The sequence below is a fragment of the Manduca sexta genome, chromosome 17, assembly GCF_014839805.1.
Source record: "Manduca sexta isolate Smith_Timp_Sample1 chromosome 17, JHU_Msex_v1.0, whole genome shotgun sequence".
Lineage (NCBI taxonomy): Eukaryota > Metazoa > Arthropoda > Insecta > Lepidoptera > Sphingidae > Manduca > Manduca sexta.
The window spans coordinates 13409503-13427773 of NC_051131.1; the positions used below are offsets into that span (position 1 = coordinate 13409503).

An 18271-nucleotide genomic window follows, 5' to 3' on the forward strand; every position below is an offset into this window, starting at 1 on the left:
ATAATATTGTTGCATGTTGTAGCATATGACATGACAAAAAAAACCGGAGTACAAATTTGTAGGTAAAGTATCAAGTATATAAATTCAAATTTGACAAACTTACGAGACGATTATTACAATTTCGAATAATAAGTTTGTAAAAGTACATTATTCTTTTGTTATTAAAGTACATATTTACTGTTTGCCATAAGATATTGCTTCTTGCCAAATTTTATGATTCTAGAGATCAACGGAAAGTACCCTAAAGGTTTTGATTTCCTTGTGAAATTGCAAACAATGCGACATAAACGGTCGTATCTTTTGATCGCGTTGACTTACAAGTTTGATTTCCTCACAACGGAAAGAGACCCCACGGTCTTTCGGTTGCAAGTATTTGATATAAATTATATAGAGATAACCCTTCGTGTTCCTGTGAAAAAGGATCTTGTCAGACGGAAAGTGATCTCGTACGGGTTTTTTTAATGTATGGATCCCTAAAAGAGGCAGACTATAAGTTAGTAGGTCTCTTTTATTTTAATAAGTTGGTCTGGAAATCTTTAGGTAGAGATTATAGTCAGCAGTGGACTAAACGATGAATAAGAAGTAGGTTCCTTGCATACTATAATTCTACTTGGTAGGTACGAACAAATTATATTTTCGTGTCGCCAAGCAGTTTCATGTAAACACTGGTGTGTTTCCAGAATATTCTAGCCAATGTAATTACTGAGTTTAAATGATACTAACCATTTAGAGACTTTTTAATAATCGTTCCCAATCACAAACTGTAATCCGATTTCGAAAATGAACCAATCAAAACAACTCATTTGTAAGCATATCAATAAAACTTTGTTCTGGTTGGTTTATTTTTCGAGATAGATAAAAAGGAGATTGGGATCAGTTTTACAAAATGGCGATTAATGTGTCAACATGGCGATCGCAGTACAACGCGACGCATTACTTTGTTATTCTTGTCTTGGTAATGTTTATGAGCGGTTTAGTCAGCTCGTAATTGGAAAAGAAATCTTTATGGTCACGATTAGACGCTGAGTGGCGACTGGCGACGTGGTCTAAATTTCCCATAAAACATAATCTGAATACTTAATGTATAATCGGTACACATCCAGTGATTATTTAAAATGACTTTACATCACATGTTGGTTGAACATTAAACCTAATATAACGATGGCTCCTAAGTAAACTATGGTATCTGGAAAAATTGCGACATTCACATTTTTGTGTTTCGTCATCGGTTCTGTTTACTACCAAACCCATTTAATTCAAAAATTAATAAACGAAAAAACATTTCATTAACAATAATTTACAAACTTTTTTTTTCTGGGTTTTGGTAGTAAACAGTACCTACATAACGAAACGTTAAAAAAGTGAATATCGCTATATTTTCAGATACGATAGTTTACTTAGGAGCCATCGATATAATGATTTTCGTATTTCCGTGGATAAATTAATTCAAAAATGTTACGGGCTGAATTTCAATTAATAACTTAACTGCGTAACACTGTGAGAATATACATAATGAAAATCGACGCACTACCCTCTGCCTGTCCCATCGGGAAGAATGGAGGAGGGAAGAGTACAGTTAATAATTCCAGATAAAAGGTGATTAGTTTTTCCTGTGACTCGCCGAGCTTCACCGCTCGGTGTTGTAAATGCGTGCCACTGCTGATCCAGGCGTACAGGAGTTGTAGTGGTGGGTGTGAGAGCAGGGAAAGGGAAAGCAATAAAAAAATAAAAATCTCCTCCTAAGTACACATCATATTAATTTGCAACCAACACTAATATATACACAATTTATTTAGGAAAATTATAAAAGATTTTTTTTCAAAAAGATCTAAAATGATACATTGGTAAATTATTACATATTAGCGCATGAACTCGTGCCAAGGCCGTTTGCTCGAAGGAAAGACTTTTCCGACCACACACCTACAACTGCAACTTTTGTAAGCCAGGACCAGCAGTCGACGAGTCTCATAGAACGCTATTCTCTCTTTTTACCGCAAAGCAATTAATCAAATAGAAAGATAGAGAAAAGTTGTGTGAAGTAAGAGAGTTGTGTGAGTGTGAAGTAAGCCATTCAGTTTGTACCGCAATGCATGCCCTGCGGAAAGCGTATTTTGCGGAATAAAAACGTCCCTGAATGCAACTATGCTGGCCCATAGACTACAACAAATCAGGCATTGTCTTCTCCACCCTTCATCATTTGCACTAAAACCAGCTAACTTTTAACAGAAGATTGCCCAAAAGGACGTTAATACAGGGCTAACATTATTATCGTTTTAACTACTAATTTATCATAACTCGAAGTGATAACCGATATCAGAGTGATAACGCGCGCAAATCCTTGTTCCTATCATTATTTATAGTACAGCGCTGTCACGTGGCTAATCCTTTATAGTGGATCGATTTAGTTTCCATCATAATTGACTTTTAGATCTTGTTCTATTTTTAAGATGAACTGGTTCTATCTGTTTATTCCGTCGTCACATCCACCATTACAACTCGTGGAGGGCAGGATCGGGAATGAACCGTCAGTAAAGTGACCTATTTATAAATGCTTATAATTAGGTCACTCTACTGGTGGTAGGATATATTTAATATCCGCCCAGATGCAACCACCGTACACAAGGTGTTAAAACCCGCCATAGTGACCCACGTAGGTGTCGCGTTCCGGGATCAGCTTGTGTCTATTCGGTTCCAGCATAATCTTGTAGAATGGCGATAGGTAAAAATCTTACCTTAGTCGACAGTATATAGGACCCTATTCTATTGGATCCTAGTCTATTGGATTTTTTTGATCTTTATATACAACAGAGTCTATGACCATGAAGAAGTTTTGGCATAAATTCCTCATTTTCTTACCGACTGTACTATTTTTCAAAATCTATGAATTCAAACATTATATTCCTCAATAATGATGGACGGTCTGTTGGCAATGTTTTCTTAAAGCTAAAGCGGTTAAGGTGGCTGCCCTTGTAGCACCCTGTCGAAAATCCACCCAACACAAAACCAATACTTTATACGTATAATTTATATACAATATCAATTTTAGAACCTTTTGGAAATTTTAAGCTACCAATTTATTCATTATTGCGCAATAGACAGCTTCTATATATCACTAGCGCGCCATTTTGCTGGATACACAGCTTCTAGGGAAGAAGGATTAGAACAAATACAGGAGTGTTTGGTCCTCCGAAAATCTTACTCACCTTATGAAACGTAAGAGCAAATAGAGGGTCTACTTCGAAAAACGAACGTCGAAAGTCGAAACGTCGGTCCGAAATGAAGAAACGACGAACTTCGGATTTAACTTTACTACCAAATTACTTCGGATCCGTCACCGTTCTGTAGCTTACCTTAGGGGTAGGATCAATTTCCCGTATATTTTTTTGGAGAAAGCAATGGTACTTTGTCTTCGCAGATGATTTTAAAAAGGGATGGTATAAGTTCATACAAATTCCATGTCTGAAATATTGCCATGAACCGATCGGATCCGTCATTGGACCCGTAACACTTCTTAGTAACAAAATGTGCGATCTGTCATCCGAAACTACGGATTTAGTTTTTCGAAGTAGACCCTCTGTCACTTAACGTCAGTTTTTTGTGACAAAGTAACATTCAGCCGTTGAAATTTCGTAAAATCCAAATAAAATTCATACACTACATAAAGTGACAACTTTATTCATAATATACTTCTAGAAATTTAGAAAAAACAGATTAGACTTCGTTTAAAATGTTGTTTGCAATTCGTACATTTTTGTCATAATGTTTCTCGTGACCTTGAGTTTCGCTCTTCCAAATGACGGGGTTTTTCTGTTTACTTGGTTTTTCGCACATTTATTCATATGCAAGATCTACTGGGCCTACCGTAGCCGAACTGTCTCATTACAAATGTATGAAAATGGACCTTGAGCTACCACCTTAAGAAAAAAAATGTCCCATTTATTCTATACAAAGAGTTCTTACCTAACTATACTGTTTAGTGTCTTTGATCCTACAGAAAATTGTCCATCACTTTCAAAGATATAAAACTATTAAGTTAGTTATAGACATCAGAGCCAAACTTTTTCTCCAAAAATTATTACTAATTGGTAATAAGTCGCTGTCTTATTTGAAATGTCCGTATGACACGTAACAACGTCCTTAGATATTAATACAAAAATAAATCGTGCAAATCATCATATGGAAAAAATATGAAGTATTTTACATTGGTGTTTTACAATTTCGCGGTACATTGAGTAACCCTCACATAAGCGCAATTTTTTGTATAACAATCTTCCCAATGTCCGCTCTTTATAATATAAGAACTCTTTGATCACTTTAGTTTTCATTTTTTTCCTGTTATAAATAAGTAATGCACTCTTGAGTAATAAATAATGTTTACGCTACAGAATGTTATTATTTATAAGGTATTCGGATCTTAATTGATTATGTATTGCGTAGGTCTTGGCCGTAGATTGTCAACGTGGCTAAATAGTGGAATTTAAAAATAAAAATAAAATAAAATACTTTATTTATCACGTAGGCGAACAAAGTTGCACTTATGATACGTCAAAACAAAGAATAAGAATAATTATTAATTGGAAATATAATTAGTTACTAGGTAACAATTTGCCTTTATTTTTTTGAAACTAGTTTCCATAATATAATAATGTGAGCTATCTTTTTCCGGGTATGGAGTGGAAATAGATATAAAATTTTGAGAGAGATAAAGCTATCGTGCGGTCTATAGACGTAAAAAATTCCCAAGCCTAACAACCATCATTGACTAGCTAGCTCCAGAAATATAAACTCCGCCCTGATCAAATACAAAACCTTTTTTTTTTTGCTTTGAATGACAAGACTAGCTTGCCGTTCGCCTGATGGTAAGCGATACGATCGCACATAAACAGAAGGAACACTATCCAACACCTTAAATTACAAAGTATTGTTTGGTATTCCACTGCGCTTGCCCTCCTGAGACATGGGATGTCAATTCTTATTATGTCCAGTAGTTACACTGGCTACAATGCCCTTCGAACCGGAACACAACAGTGACTAAACACCGTTACTTGGCTGTAGATTAATGGACATTGCGGTGATACCTACCTAGGCGGACTCTCACATATGAAAGACCTACCACCAGTCATATTACAATTATTTGTAACAATACGTGACACGACCAAATTACAGCCCAAATAAAAATATATTCAAGTAATGTCTTTTAATGTGTTAATTCTAGCTTTCTTATATAAAGAAACATAACTATGACCACACTTTTAGCTATTTATGTCTACATTATTCACTCTACTAAAAAATAACGTGCGCGTTACAACACCGCTTCGTTTCGGGTACGAATCCCAAGCTGGGGAAATTCATATTGGGTTTTTCTGCTCAATATTAATACGAAGTCCGGAATGTGAACTCGATTTACCGATAAATTTGTCCTCTATCACATTGTGTGACGGAATACACACGGCGAAAGAGTGTGCACCGTTTGCGCTAGTATGGAATACATATGGCGAGAAGTAGGTGCCCTGATTGCACCTCTGCATAACCTTTCGAGGATAATAGGCATGAGTATGTGTGTATACACTCATTTTGATACTAACTGGAGAGTATAGGTACCATCTGAAACGAGAAAGATATTGGAAGTACAGGCGTTTCCTCGTTCCACAGAATAGTCAATAGGGAACCGGACTATGTTTGATTTTGTTCATTATTCTATAAGTAATGGTTAATAACACGAAAAAGAAGCACTCCTGCGAAAATTGAATAAAAATTAGCTAGTAATTCCTATTTCAAATATTGTAACCTGCAGAAGTGGGCGCGTTGTGGGGATATCGCTTCATCTCGTTCTTTCGCACGCGTCGCAATTCCCGCTGGCGTCAAATGTGGGTATTTTGTCTCTTTTCTGTTTCTTGTTAATTACCCCTTCCACCGACATTCAAAGACTTATAACTTGTTGGTTTTTTTACCGGATTTTAACAATTTCTTTTGTGTTATAATTTATATAAAGTAAATATTTGATAATAGTAAAGAACAAAAATGAGTCCAGTACCCTATTCTTTGAAGGTATTGAACAGTAGATATTTTTTTATGCAATATTATATTATGTTTCATATATTATTCCAAATCTTTCAGATAATGTCATAGATAACGTGACAAGTTCAATGTTATTTCAATGACATTGAGTGCGCGCACATTACAATCATTGATATACCGTCATGATGGAGATAAAAACAAATACATCGTGGCTATTCTGGGCATATACAGGGCGGAATGTAGAGGAATTGGACAGGGGTAGCAACCCACACGCCTGCCATCCAATCGAGGTCTCATTCCATAAACTGCGAGAGGCTATGATCAAGGGCAGCCTCCTGCGAGTGTTGCGGTTGCATGTGTATGCGCACCCCACGACCTTCGATCTAAGGAGGAGGGAATAGTATGGCCGGGTTTCAGTTGTTGTAAGCCGGCGAGTCCGGCAGACATGTGAATGGATTGTATTGGATATTTGTATAATTGTACCGAATCTCTCCGTGTTTAAAAAGGAGGTACCAACCCAATACTAATTTCAAATACTTATTACATGTAACTAGGTTCCCATGGGCGTACCCAGCGTTAAGCGCTTGGAGCGAGGACAAATCTCAAATTTTGATTCAGGGGTGGGCAAAACGGATATTTCATATATGTAGTCGGGTTCGTCTGAAAATCTTTAGGGACCGATTTATCTTCAGTGGACTTCCTGTGGCTGATAATAATAATTATGATAAATAGGTATATGCCTCCCATTAAATTTCTATCGTAATTCGTCTCTGTCTTTTAATCACGTTACTGAACTATTTATATATTTCCGCCAGTAATCTATCGATTCCACATTACTTTCATTATCAGCAATATTATTATTAATAATTAGTGCCTATTAAAATAATAATAGCAATAACGATGCAGAGTGAGTTTGCAATTTATTTTAGCAGCGTCATCGACTATAACAGAGCCGTTACTCACGAAATAACTAATTTGTCATTGTGCAATATATTTTTAGCGTCATATATATAGTTGCCTATTGGCCAAGCGGTAGCTACATAGCCTATAGATCCTGGATTCAGTTCAGACACTGTATTTTTCTAACACAATTTACATCTTCAGAAGTGGATTTTGTAGAACTACTTTTCAATCAAAATACGCCAACCCCACATACGAGTATGATGGAACAAGCGAGTGAAGAAAGTATAAATAAAATACAGTCCACAAATCGCCAATTTATTAAAATGATCCCATAGAGGAAGGTTTATTTATTCGTCGTAAAAAATAAGTTTGTTCAACGATAATTTTTTACCCCATGACCTCCATGATTTAGATCGTTACATGATTGTTTTTGAGATCGATTTCATAGAGCATCGGAATGGTCCCATTTGAATTTCATTGATGTAGAGACCTTGAACTTCGAAGATGCAGAGGGGCACTCCTCAACATTAAATTATATTAATGATTATTTTTATATTGTGTTCAATTATCCATAAACATGTCACAGTTATCTTTTCCACATTACTTGCCACCGACATCCCATTCCGTTCCCTCTTGGAATCCACCAGCTGCCTGTAACTTGTCAAACGGCAGCATCAGAGGGTCAGTGGGGGGCATTTGGACAATCGCGGCCAACACCGGAGTCCGCCTCTCCTCTTTTAACAATAGTATTTTAACTAGCGACCTTTCCCCGCCTTCCCCTGTCACTGGTCTGAAGAATACATCGGGGTTGATGTTGTCTTCGAAAACCTCTTCTATTTTCGTTGGGAATTTTAGTTTCCCGCCTGGAGAGAGGAGCGGGATCTGAAACAAGTAGTTAAAAGAAAGATTTGCTCGTCTGAAGGTCAATTTTCTACATGTCATTTATAAACAGTATTAATGATACCCGGAACTTCGAAATGTAATGTACTGCGTAGTACTAAACAGCTCTATCCATTCTGAGACTGCCAATACGATACTTATACATTATTTCTCGCCTCATTTTTCATCAGGTACATTTTAATAAACCTTTTTTCTATTTTTATAAATTAATTACCAAAAAAAATTCTCCGGGATAAAAAATTTACATGATAAAAATTGCAAAAACTGTTTTAGCTTTTGTTGCTCTAATAACTACCACCATATTTGTTCTCCTTCAATATCCATAATGTACAGACATCGGCCAATTAAAAAAAATATATGTAAAAACAGTATGCATTGAATATTACTTTAGTATCTTTCAACCAGCAACAAACTAAACTGACATACAGACTGAACATTAAAAAGAATTAATTAATAATTATTATTCTTATTTACCTTAATATAAGGCTTGGTGACCTTGTAATTGGCGGTGTGCACGTGGAACAGTATGGCAAGACCGATCACAGCCTTGTCGCTGGACGTGTTTTCTACCATCAGCGTGATGCGGAACACAGGACCGAGGCCTTCCACCTGCCAACACAAGTGAATGAGAATCTAGCTCTTCGTAATTTTGAAAAAAAAAACAATAATAGGATTATGGTCCAATTTAAACTAAAAATGTAGGATCATAGCAAGTTAAAGTGGCAATGGGTAGGGCACATAGCTCGCAGAACTGATCGCCGATGGGGCAAGAAGGTTCTGGAGTGGAAGCCACGAACTGGCAAGCGCAGTGTCGGACATCTACCCACGAGGTAGACAGATGACCTCATAGAAGTCGCAGAAGGTCGCTGGATGCGGACCGCTTACAAAGGGGCGATCTGAAATCTTTGCGGGAGACCTATGTTCAGCAGTGGACATCCTGCGGCTAATGATAATGATGATTATGATGTAGGATCAAACGGTTATGAGTTGAAGGATCTCACTTGCAAAACTTTAGTTCCCTAACTTCAGAATTGAACCCAAAAACTGACTATTTACTGTCCAAATTCTAATGCATTAGGCAAACGAAGTGAAAACCGCAAGGATTCGTTATTACCTCAGCGGTCAGCCTCAATAACTCCATAGCACCAGCGCCGACAGAGTTCTCGGACTTGGCATGAGCATCCAGCAAAGTCTTCGCAGTCAACAGACGCAGCTTATTCAACTCAAACTGGAATGTCTCGTGCATTGCTAGAACATGAAATTAAAAGATCAGCTAATAATCGAGTCGATCTTCGAAGAGTACCTAGATTTATGGCAAATACATCTCCATTTAAAAAGGACGTAGATGCTATTTACATTTATTAAAAGAAGTTATAATTTGGGAATTATTTGCGGTATGCAAAACCCTGGTACAGTACAGTTATTTCATGTTTTAGACTTTGAATGTATTCAATATTCCTTTTTTAACAGTTTCCAAGCTTTGATAAAAGTAGATTGAAGTTTTGAACGTACGCAACTGGATCCTATAGGACTCTTTATTGCATTTGAATAACAAGACGAATATACCGCTCGCTTGATGGTAAGCGATACGACCGCCCATAAACAGTAGCAACACAATACAAAAATTAGTTTTTTAGTTTTGTCGGCTCTCCACTGTACTTGTCATCCTTAGACATACGTTAAGTCTCATAATACTCAGTAAAGCGGTCCTTTTAGTACAACATCGCATGCACAATTCTGGTTGGTCATCATTTCAGCCGGGAATCGTCCACTGCTGAACATAGGCCTCCCCAATTGAGCGCCACAGGGACCGGTTCTGGGTCGCCCTCATCCATCTGACTCCGGCGACCCTCACCCTGCTGGTTGGTGGTCGAAACAAATACTCCGATGGTACTTCCCCAGACGGCCCTTCGCATTTGAAAGACCTTCCACCAGTAAGTAATGAATAGATACTTACATAAAGCATTTTCTCTCTCCCTCATAGACTGCTCGAGAAACAGTTTGGACTTCTTGGGTATGAGCCAGGGTTTCTGTCCAGCAGCCACGCTGGGCGACATCTCCACTCCAGCAGAATGCGAGTTGAAATCAGCAGTGCGTTTCAATATCTTCAGCATTAGGTTTCCACCTGGAGGATAAAAAGCAAGTCTATGTCAAAGGTGTAGGTACGGGATGCAGGTTAAAGTGTTTACATTCTCTTTGTGTGTATGTAATGTTGTTTTTTACAACTTGATGAAGGGGTCAGCAAGCCGGCCCCTTGGTAGGAAACGCAACAACTTCCTAAAATAGTAGCAACATCAGATCTATGTAATACAATATACGGCACAAAATTGCACTAAGGTCTTCTTGAAGTGCAAGACGTTAAAAATCTATGACTAGTTGGCCCACTGGCTTCAATGACTTTCAAACAAACACAAAGTATACTAAGTTACATTTACAGGAGTAAATTGTTCGATAATACTTACTTCCACTCACAATAATGAGGACATGTTCCTCTTGACCAAGCCTCCCGAATTTCATTACTGATACTACATCTGCAATAGATCAAAATTATAAATCCACACAAATCCTTAATTGCTTAAATGAAAATGTCAAATATTGAAAATATCTGAAGTCCATAGGCGGGGCATATTTCGATATATTTATTATTTTATATAATATATATGTTCTATTTTTATATATGTATATATTAAAATTACTAGTGGTATAGGATTGTTTATTATCCCTCAATTTGTTTAAAATATTTTATGTGAACTTACTGTGAGAGTAAGTAATCTTACAAGTGCCTATAATCTGTCTTTCAATTGTTTGTGGCTCAGAACATGCTTGTTCTTATTCTGAGGTTTGTGGAGTCCGCTACAAAACGACATGACGTGTCATATTTTCTCCCTGATTTAGACAGACAAATAGTCACTAATATGAGTGTGGAGACAATTTATTCGAGTGTATTCGTTACTCAAAATTTATAGGTCATATCTATTCGCTAAGTTATTCAGCGATATATTCGTTAATCAAATTGAAACATCAAACATTAACGTTTTTATTAGTTGTTTACTTTTTAAAATTTCAATCCAGTTATAATTAAATAGTCCATTGAAAAGTTACATTTGGGGTTGCGTTTTTTAGAGGACGCAATTTTATTTTTTAGAAGTGTAGGGGGGGTCAGTGTAAAGCTACAGCCAAGTTTGTGGGGTCGCCACCCTTGTCCCACGGCCGCCATCTTGGGTTGAAATGGTTTTACGATGTATCTCTTAAACTATTTATCAGACAAAAAAAAATTATAAACAAATTATGTTGCAAATTAAATTCTCTACAACATTGGTCCAGTAACATTTGTCGTAGAACTATAAATAAAAAGTTATAAGCAAAAATGTTAAGCAATTGCTTCATCTGTCCCAAAGCGATTCAGGATCCAAGTAATTCGCGTACAAGCCGACAACCGCGGGTTTGTGTTGTACGTATTATGAACCTTATAAACACACGTTTTGATGACGTTGCAATGGACATTGCTTAACATTGAATTTTTAACATTTTCGCTTATAACTTTTTATTTATAGTTCTACGACAAAAGTTACTAAACCAAAGTTGTAGAGAATTTAATTTGCAACAAAAATGTATATAATTTTTTTGTCAGATAAATAGTTTAAGAGATACATCGTAAAACCATTTCAACCCAAGATGGCGGCCGTGGGACAAGGGTGGCGACCCCACAAACTTGGTTTTAGCTTAAGACTGACCCCCCCTACACTTCTAAAAAATAAAATTGCGTCCTCTAAAAAACGCAAGGTAAGGCCTAAAAAATGTAACATTTCAATGGACTAAAAATAGATTTGAACATATTAATAAAAATTATAATTATTAAGCAGATAAAAAAATAAGTGTACCTCTCACAAATATAGTATCGACCCGCGCCTTCCCTTCGTATAAATGCACGTGTCCCGAGGCGAGCGCTACTCCGATGAGCGTGACGCCGAGATGCATAACCGGCACCGTCGTCATGGCAACCGGCCGGTGCTCCAGCGTCACGCACCACATTTTCTTACCCTGGAGGAACATGGCATACCATTGGAAAGAAAGGCATGTTGAAGTTTGGATGTATTTTGAATTGAACGACTCATCCTAAGTACTGCTGTCTTGCAGAAATCTAACGTAACGGCTTTATTATTAACCTAATATATCCTCTCACCTTTCCCAGTGGTATTCTTATTTCCAGTACCGATTTAATGTTCGCCCGGTTTCGCCCTGGTTCCTAAGACTGCCCCCCTAATCCACAAAGGTTTATCAGTCAAATGGTTTCTTAAAAATATAACGCTACTTCGAACCTACCTTCCTGGTGTAACAAGACATGGTGTTATCAGTGCAGATGACCATGATGCTGTTGTCTGACGTGACCACCTCGATCGCTATGATGTGGTCCTGGGTGCTGAACAGAAGGCGACCCTCGGTCCAATCCCTTTTCAGAATGCACACGGACTTCTCTCTACAAAACGTTCCGAATATTTGGTCATCATCATTGGTTTAGTATAAGCATTATAGAAAGCATGTTTTTTTTAAAATAAATATATTTTAGTGTTATGGTAACGAATTCAAATGCTGGGAAACGCAGACAATATTGTGCTGATTAAGTTGCTGATACTCATACAACAACTTTCGTATGTGAATAGCTACTAAGAGTCAAAAACCTGTTTTAATGGCGCCACATTGCTATTTCGTTTTAATGTTAACGTTGTCAATACAAGAAATTAGTTCCATATTTTACCACATCATAGTGAGTTTTAGTATTTTTCAAGTTATAGGTGCATTTAAACAAAGTTAATTTTAAAATAACTATTGTTAAAGTTTGCATCATGATACAGACTTTGCTATAATAATATGAAGATTAATACAATGTAAGTACTCCATTATAAGGGTGACTTGAATATATTATTATAATAATTATTATTAACAATTTACCTATTGTATTTAAAGCAGCAATTTTAAAATGAGCGCTAGTGCAAGTCTCATTGTAGTGCCATCTAACAAAAAACTCGAAACTATATAAGTAGTTCCAATATAAACTCAAAGATGGCGTATCATGTAAGCAAACCGCACAAGTGTATTTATCGACGTTAGTTTTTAGAAGCATACCTAGTAGCCACAGTTATTCTGTAGTCAACGTTGTAGAGTCCCGTTGCCACCATTTGGTACGGTGTTTTCTTCACCGAACTTAACTTTGCCTGTATTTAAAGATAATTTATAACAATTAACTTAAAATTCTTGGGCCAACAGAAGAGAAGATTGAAGATTGGAAAAGTTTACTTGGCCTCTTATTCAGCATAGGAGGGGATCGGGCCTAATTAGGGACGCCTAAAAGGTGGACACCCTCTCCCAAAGATTCCCAAAGTGGCAGGAAGTAAAGAACGGAACAGCCCCTGGTTGTCCAAAAACACAAGACCTGCGGTAATTTCATGTCTTGTCGAAAGCCCGACACTCACTTATTTACGTACATAAGTAACATTCATTGGTTAATTATGCTTCATTAAATATAGTTATTAAAACTATGTGCTGCTTTCAAAACATCCTAAATCACCGTAGTGATCTGTAGCACCATCTATATGATACCAGCACCATCTACCATAAAAAAACAGATTCAAATTCTTCCCACAGCAGCTAATCACCGAGATAATAAATAGCCTACACCTATCTTAATCCAAGATATAGTGTCCGTACGTCAAATTTTATCCAAATCCGTTCAGCGGTTACTGCGTTTATTTCTAACAAACATCCAAACATTTTCACAAATATATATAATAATAAGTAAGGTCCGTATTAATTAAACAATGTCACCCTTGAGTAAAATCTGAATTAGACATTTAATGTACTGAACTATTTAATAAACCAAACCTAAGCTGTTATTTAAGACCTCGTTTTCATCTGAGTGAGCGCTATCCAATAAACAAACTCAGTTGACAAAATCCGTCGCTTATTGTAGATTTAAAATAAAATTAAGCTGATATTAATTAATGGTTTAATAAATAATGACAATCTTAAGATACTGTCATTTATTTGGCAGCGTCTTAATTGATATCGCAAGTTGAATCTATTAATACGGCTCTAAGAATAAGGTAGGTAAATATAAAGCTTATCTCACAGTTATTGGAGGACAAATTAATTTATACCCACCTGAGACAATTGCGTTAAGGTCTGTGGATCTAGTACAATAACATCACCATCCTCCGTACCCACTACCAAACAGCTCGCAGAATACCGTTCCACTGAGCTCAGTTTTAGCGTGGTCAAACACACTATCTCTGGCGGCTTCCACGTTGGTGTCTCTGATTTCTGCTCCAGATATTCCAGCTGTTCATCTGGTGTTAGCGAAAGGAAGTTCCTCGACTGCATACTAAGGATCTTGTCTGGTATTGTCTTTAGGGTTTCTGATATTATTGTTAGTGCTTCTGTGCTGTGGTTGTTTGGATCTGCTAGCTGGAAATTAGATTTCTGGATTTGTTTGTCTATACTGTGACGTGTATGTTACGAACTTATTCAGTAGTGTTATTCGCAATACTAATACAATCTTCAAAATCGATACACAGAAAAATTTTGATGTATACTTTGGGTGTGTTGAGAGTTATTTTTGAGACAATTTTATCGGGACCTATAATATTTTGATCTTTTTAATTCCGCACCGCGCACGACTGAAGAACTCAAATGAACCGATATTTTTATTATTATAATAAACGTTTTTATTTATAGTCAAGTTAAGTAAGGCTCGCCTACTATCAAATCACGAGCCAGATTTAAGTTGGGTGCAATAACATCACTACCTAACCCTTTAGCAGAAAGCCTTAAGCTTACATTTATGATCCAATAATACCTGATTCCATACATCCATTTCCAAAGTACTGAGTTCAATAGAAGGTAAATAGTATTTGAAGAACGGCTTCATGTTTCTGTAGATATATACGCAGGAGCTGAAAGCCACTGCTATGAGAGGGGTGGACCGGGGTACCACCTCGTTAGCGTAGAACCCGGCTATAGCCAGTGGTAGGTCGGGGAGAAGCATGTCTGCTGTTTGCATTGCCCCTTTGAAAACCTGTTGAGGATAAATGATTTAAAGTCGTTAATGTAAGTTAGTCACAGCAATACCAACTGAGAAGTTTTTTTACACCTAAATATAGAGCTTGTGCATCTTGCCTAATGACCACCTAATTCACACTTTCTTAAGTATAATGCTCATTGTAATCTCTTGCAGTTAACTTTCTTTAGAAAAGCCAAAATTCGTATAATTTCTAGCCAAATTTCTGTCTATTTTCCATAATAAAAATATGGAAGAAAGCAAAAATACTAAAGTTAACTCACTTTCAACTTAGGCCCTTCGTCCCCCCTCCCAAGATCTCCAACAACAAGTTTAAACTCGTTATCATTTTGCAAGTCCAGGAGAGCTAGGTTTGCCGGCAGCGTGTTTAGGCCAACATCTCCTGTGCCTACTTCCACATCCAACCACCGCGTGATGGTTACCATTGTAGTCACTATTAAATATTTATTTTTTCGACATCGTAGCAAACTGTATTTTTATAAACCTCTTTGGTGACTTGTTTATATTTTAGTTGTCATGGCGACCTAGTCTTTTATGCGCGCGCATTAAAATTTCTTCCCGCTTTTTTGTTTTGCTATTTTTTATACTTACTGTAATGTCTAAAATACCGAAATTCTTTGTTTTTTTTTTATTATGACACACAATAATTAAAACCAAAATGTAACAGCTCATAGCAAAATTACTCGCAGCAAAATTTCGCGTTTACATTTGAAAAAACAAAATCTCAATAAAGAAATATTTGCAATAGTACCAAATCATCTCTTCAGATCTGTAAATGACTTAGAAATACAAAAAAATCCATGAAAAAACAGAAAACCTTTATTTAAATCTTATTTATTCTCACTTTAAATGTGGTGTAAGGTATAAATAACATGACTGCATTAATTACGATAGGCGTAGAAACCGCAAATATTTTAAAATCGATTCTAGTGAAATTCCTTGGTGAGTCATGGTGAATGGACACCGAATAGGCACAATCTCGTTTCCAGCTAGGATGCCGGTAGCCGCTGAGTCACCAACCTGTTTCTGCGTCTAGCCGCGCGCCAAACTGGATTTAAAGATACGAAGGATCAAGGTTTCCTGTACAGCGCGAACAAGCGGCAGAGTATACCACACAAGTCAATAATCAATATTATAAATTCAGTGCTGTTTAACAGCGAATGCTGAGCTGGTAACCCTTCTATCACACATAATGAAACAGATACGTCGTATGCCTTATATTGTTAACTGTATGTGTGTGTATGTGAGTATGTGTAGGTTTTTTTATACTTCTATTTTTGTTGTTCTAGTGTGTATGTAGAAAAATAAATGATTTAAGTATATGGTTAACCGATTTATACTTCTACGTCACTACGTACCTAAAAACAGGTTCAATGTTAATATACCCGGGTTTTAATGCACTGTATAGTCACACAGGAAAATCGCCTTACAGAGAGGTCAAAAACAATAACCCTGGATTTTTTTTTTTACAACTGTACTGCCAAACGAACTTCATCTCATAGTAGGCGATTGTCCAAAAAACGCAATAAAACAAAACAAAACTTCACGGCTTATATCCCAAGCAAACTTGGGCACCCAATGTTTGTTACATCTGTATGATATACCTATCTACCCTTTTTTACCACTTGAGGAGTGGAACGGTTATGTTGGTTTCACCGGTCATACGGCCCAATGTCGACACTCGGGAGTATAACATCACCCGAGCAAGCAATGGACCGAGTCCCTAACCCCTGTATACCGGCATACCAAACAAAACCCGCGGTGGCCTTCTTCGGCATACGGAAAGACCTGGTGATGATGTACCTGTCTTCAATGTAAAGTACTGCACGATCACCTTTAAATATCAGTTGAGTCTCAATTGCCCTGCAACTACTATAGTAAGGACCATAAGTGTAAAATAGTAGAAATTCCTCGCAAAAATAAAACGATGATGCCAAGAAAGTCCAGTTTTTGCCAAGGATGTCGGCTTAAGGCTCATGTATTATGATTAAAAGTCAAGGGTACAGGTCCCATTCTGGTTTTATAAATAACACAAGATTAATGACTGTAAAATGTGCAAAGTATAAATATCCGTCATCACTTTTAACAATAATTCTTAAGAATAATAGGGTTTCACGATTTTTTAAAAATTACGCATTGTCTTCATTTATTCAAATAAAATAAAAAAGATTAAATATGTAATGTTATATGTAAAATATTTTCCAAGCACTTACAAAATTACTGCTTTCTTATATTTCGCGTAGATGGCGCTGATACCTCACATGCTAATACAGTTTACTCCGCAGTAGAAAATAATTGATTAATTGTAAGAAACATATTACATTACATATATTCACATCATCACATATACTATAAAAACACACATAATATTGGTAAATAAGCAATTATATATACATAATTTGTTTCTATTTTTTAAAATAAAAATAAAATATTTGTCTAGGAATCAATTTTCCAATACAAGGACTCTATGTCACATAATATCACTGACTAATGCCGATGTATTTTTCACTAAAGTTCCTAACCCAACATCTACGCCTCCAATCACAGCTTGCCTAATAAACACTCTTAATAACTTACTTAAAAAAGAAACTACCTACTGTCGAACATAAAACCTCATTTTATGAAGGCTGTTTAAAACAATTCCTTAGTCTCACCTTTCTTCTTCCCGCCAAATGATTGGGTATAAATAAACTCTCATCCATTCCCAACTTGAAATTTGGTATAATGTACAAATGCCATAAAAAAAAAACTCATCCAGTCGAACACTGAACCCTACATCTCGCCCACACTTCCCAGATTTGGACATAAACGTCGACGGCGTGGCATAAGAAAGCGACCTCGGTACTTTGGCAACCACGGTACGACCTTGGTCACCAAAGCTATTTGCATAAACAATAACACTACGTGCTTTGTACGCACGAATTGCTGCTGAGAAAACTGATTGTATTTTGGAGCGTGAGTACATTATTTAATTATTTTTTGATTGCGTCTCCTGCAAAATATTTGTTACTCGGATAAAAAATAATATAATATACTCTTTAATAGCTTTAATAGCTTGGGAATTGAAATTACAGACGGCGTGTTTCATCCAAAGAGTATTACAATACAGCAGAAATTTCATCTTTCAAACTTATTGTGTCGAAACGATTATTTTCAAATGTACTTTTACATGCGTAAGATACCCCGATTTTAGGAAAAATATAATTGAACTCGGACGTTTTAATTATTACATAAAACAATATGATTTGTCGCACTTAGCAGTAGGTATAGTTCTAGGGATTACTTATCGCGTAATAAAAACACGAAGGATCTTACAAAAACAAACAAACAAACACACATTACGCATTTATCCCCGAAAGGGTATGCAGAGGCGCA

General features: G+C 36.6%; 1 protein-coding gene across 1 annotated transcript; it reads right to left on the reverse strand.

The window, feature by feature from the left end:
- Positions 1-7253: 7253 nt before the first annotated feature.
- On the reverse strand, positions 7254-15427 carry LOC115442576 (Bardet-Biedl syndrome 1 protein homolog). The gene is made up of 11 exons (XM_030167650.2): positions 15160-15427; positions 14675-14893; positions 13981-14283; positions 12946-13034; positions 12145-12298; positions 11703-11862; positions 10284-10352; positions 9779-9946; positions 8936-9069; positions 8296-8430; positions 7254-7803 (listed from the first exon to the last, which is right to left on the reverse strand). Exons 1-11 carry the CDS (start codon positions 15319-15321, stop codon positions 7522-7524), a joined length of 1875 nt encoding a protein of 624 aa, XP_030023510.1. The 5' UTR covers positions 15322-15427; the 3' UTR covers positions 7254-7521.
- Between the last annotated feature and the right edge of the window lie 2844 nt (positions 15428-18271).

Bases quoted from the DNA above. Each gene is read 5' to 3' on its own strand.
- LOC115442576 (XM_030167650.2), bottom strand. From the start codon at position 15,321: ATGGTAACCATCACGCGGTGGTTGGATGTGGAAGTAGGCACAGGAGAT. The intron at 14,284-14,674 runs GTATTATTGGAT...TCTAATTTCCAG, and splicing joins AAATGGATGTATGGAATCAG to CTAGCAGATCCAAACAACCA. The intron at 9,070-9,778 runs GTAAGTATCTAT...TTCATGTTCTAG, and splicing joins GGAGAGAGAAAATGCTTTAT to CAATGCACGAGACATTCCAG.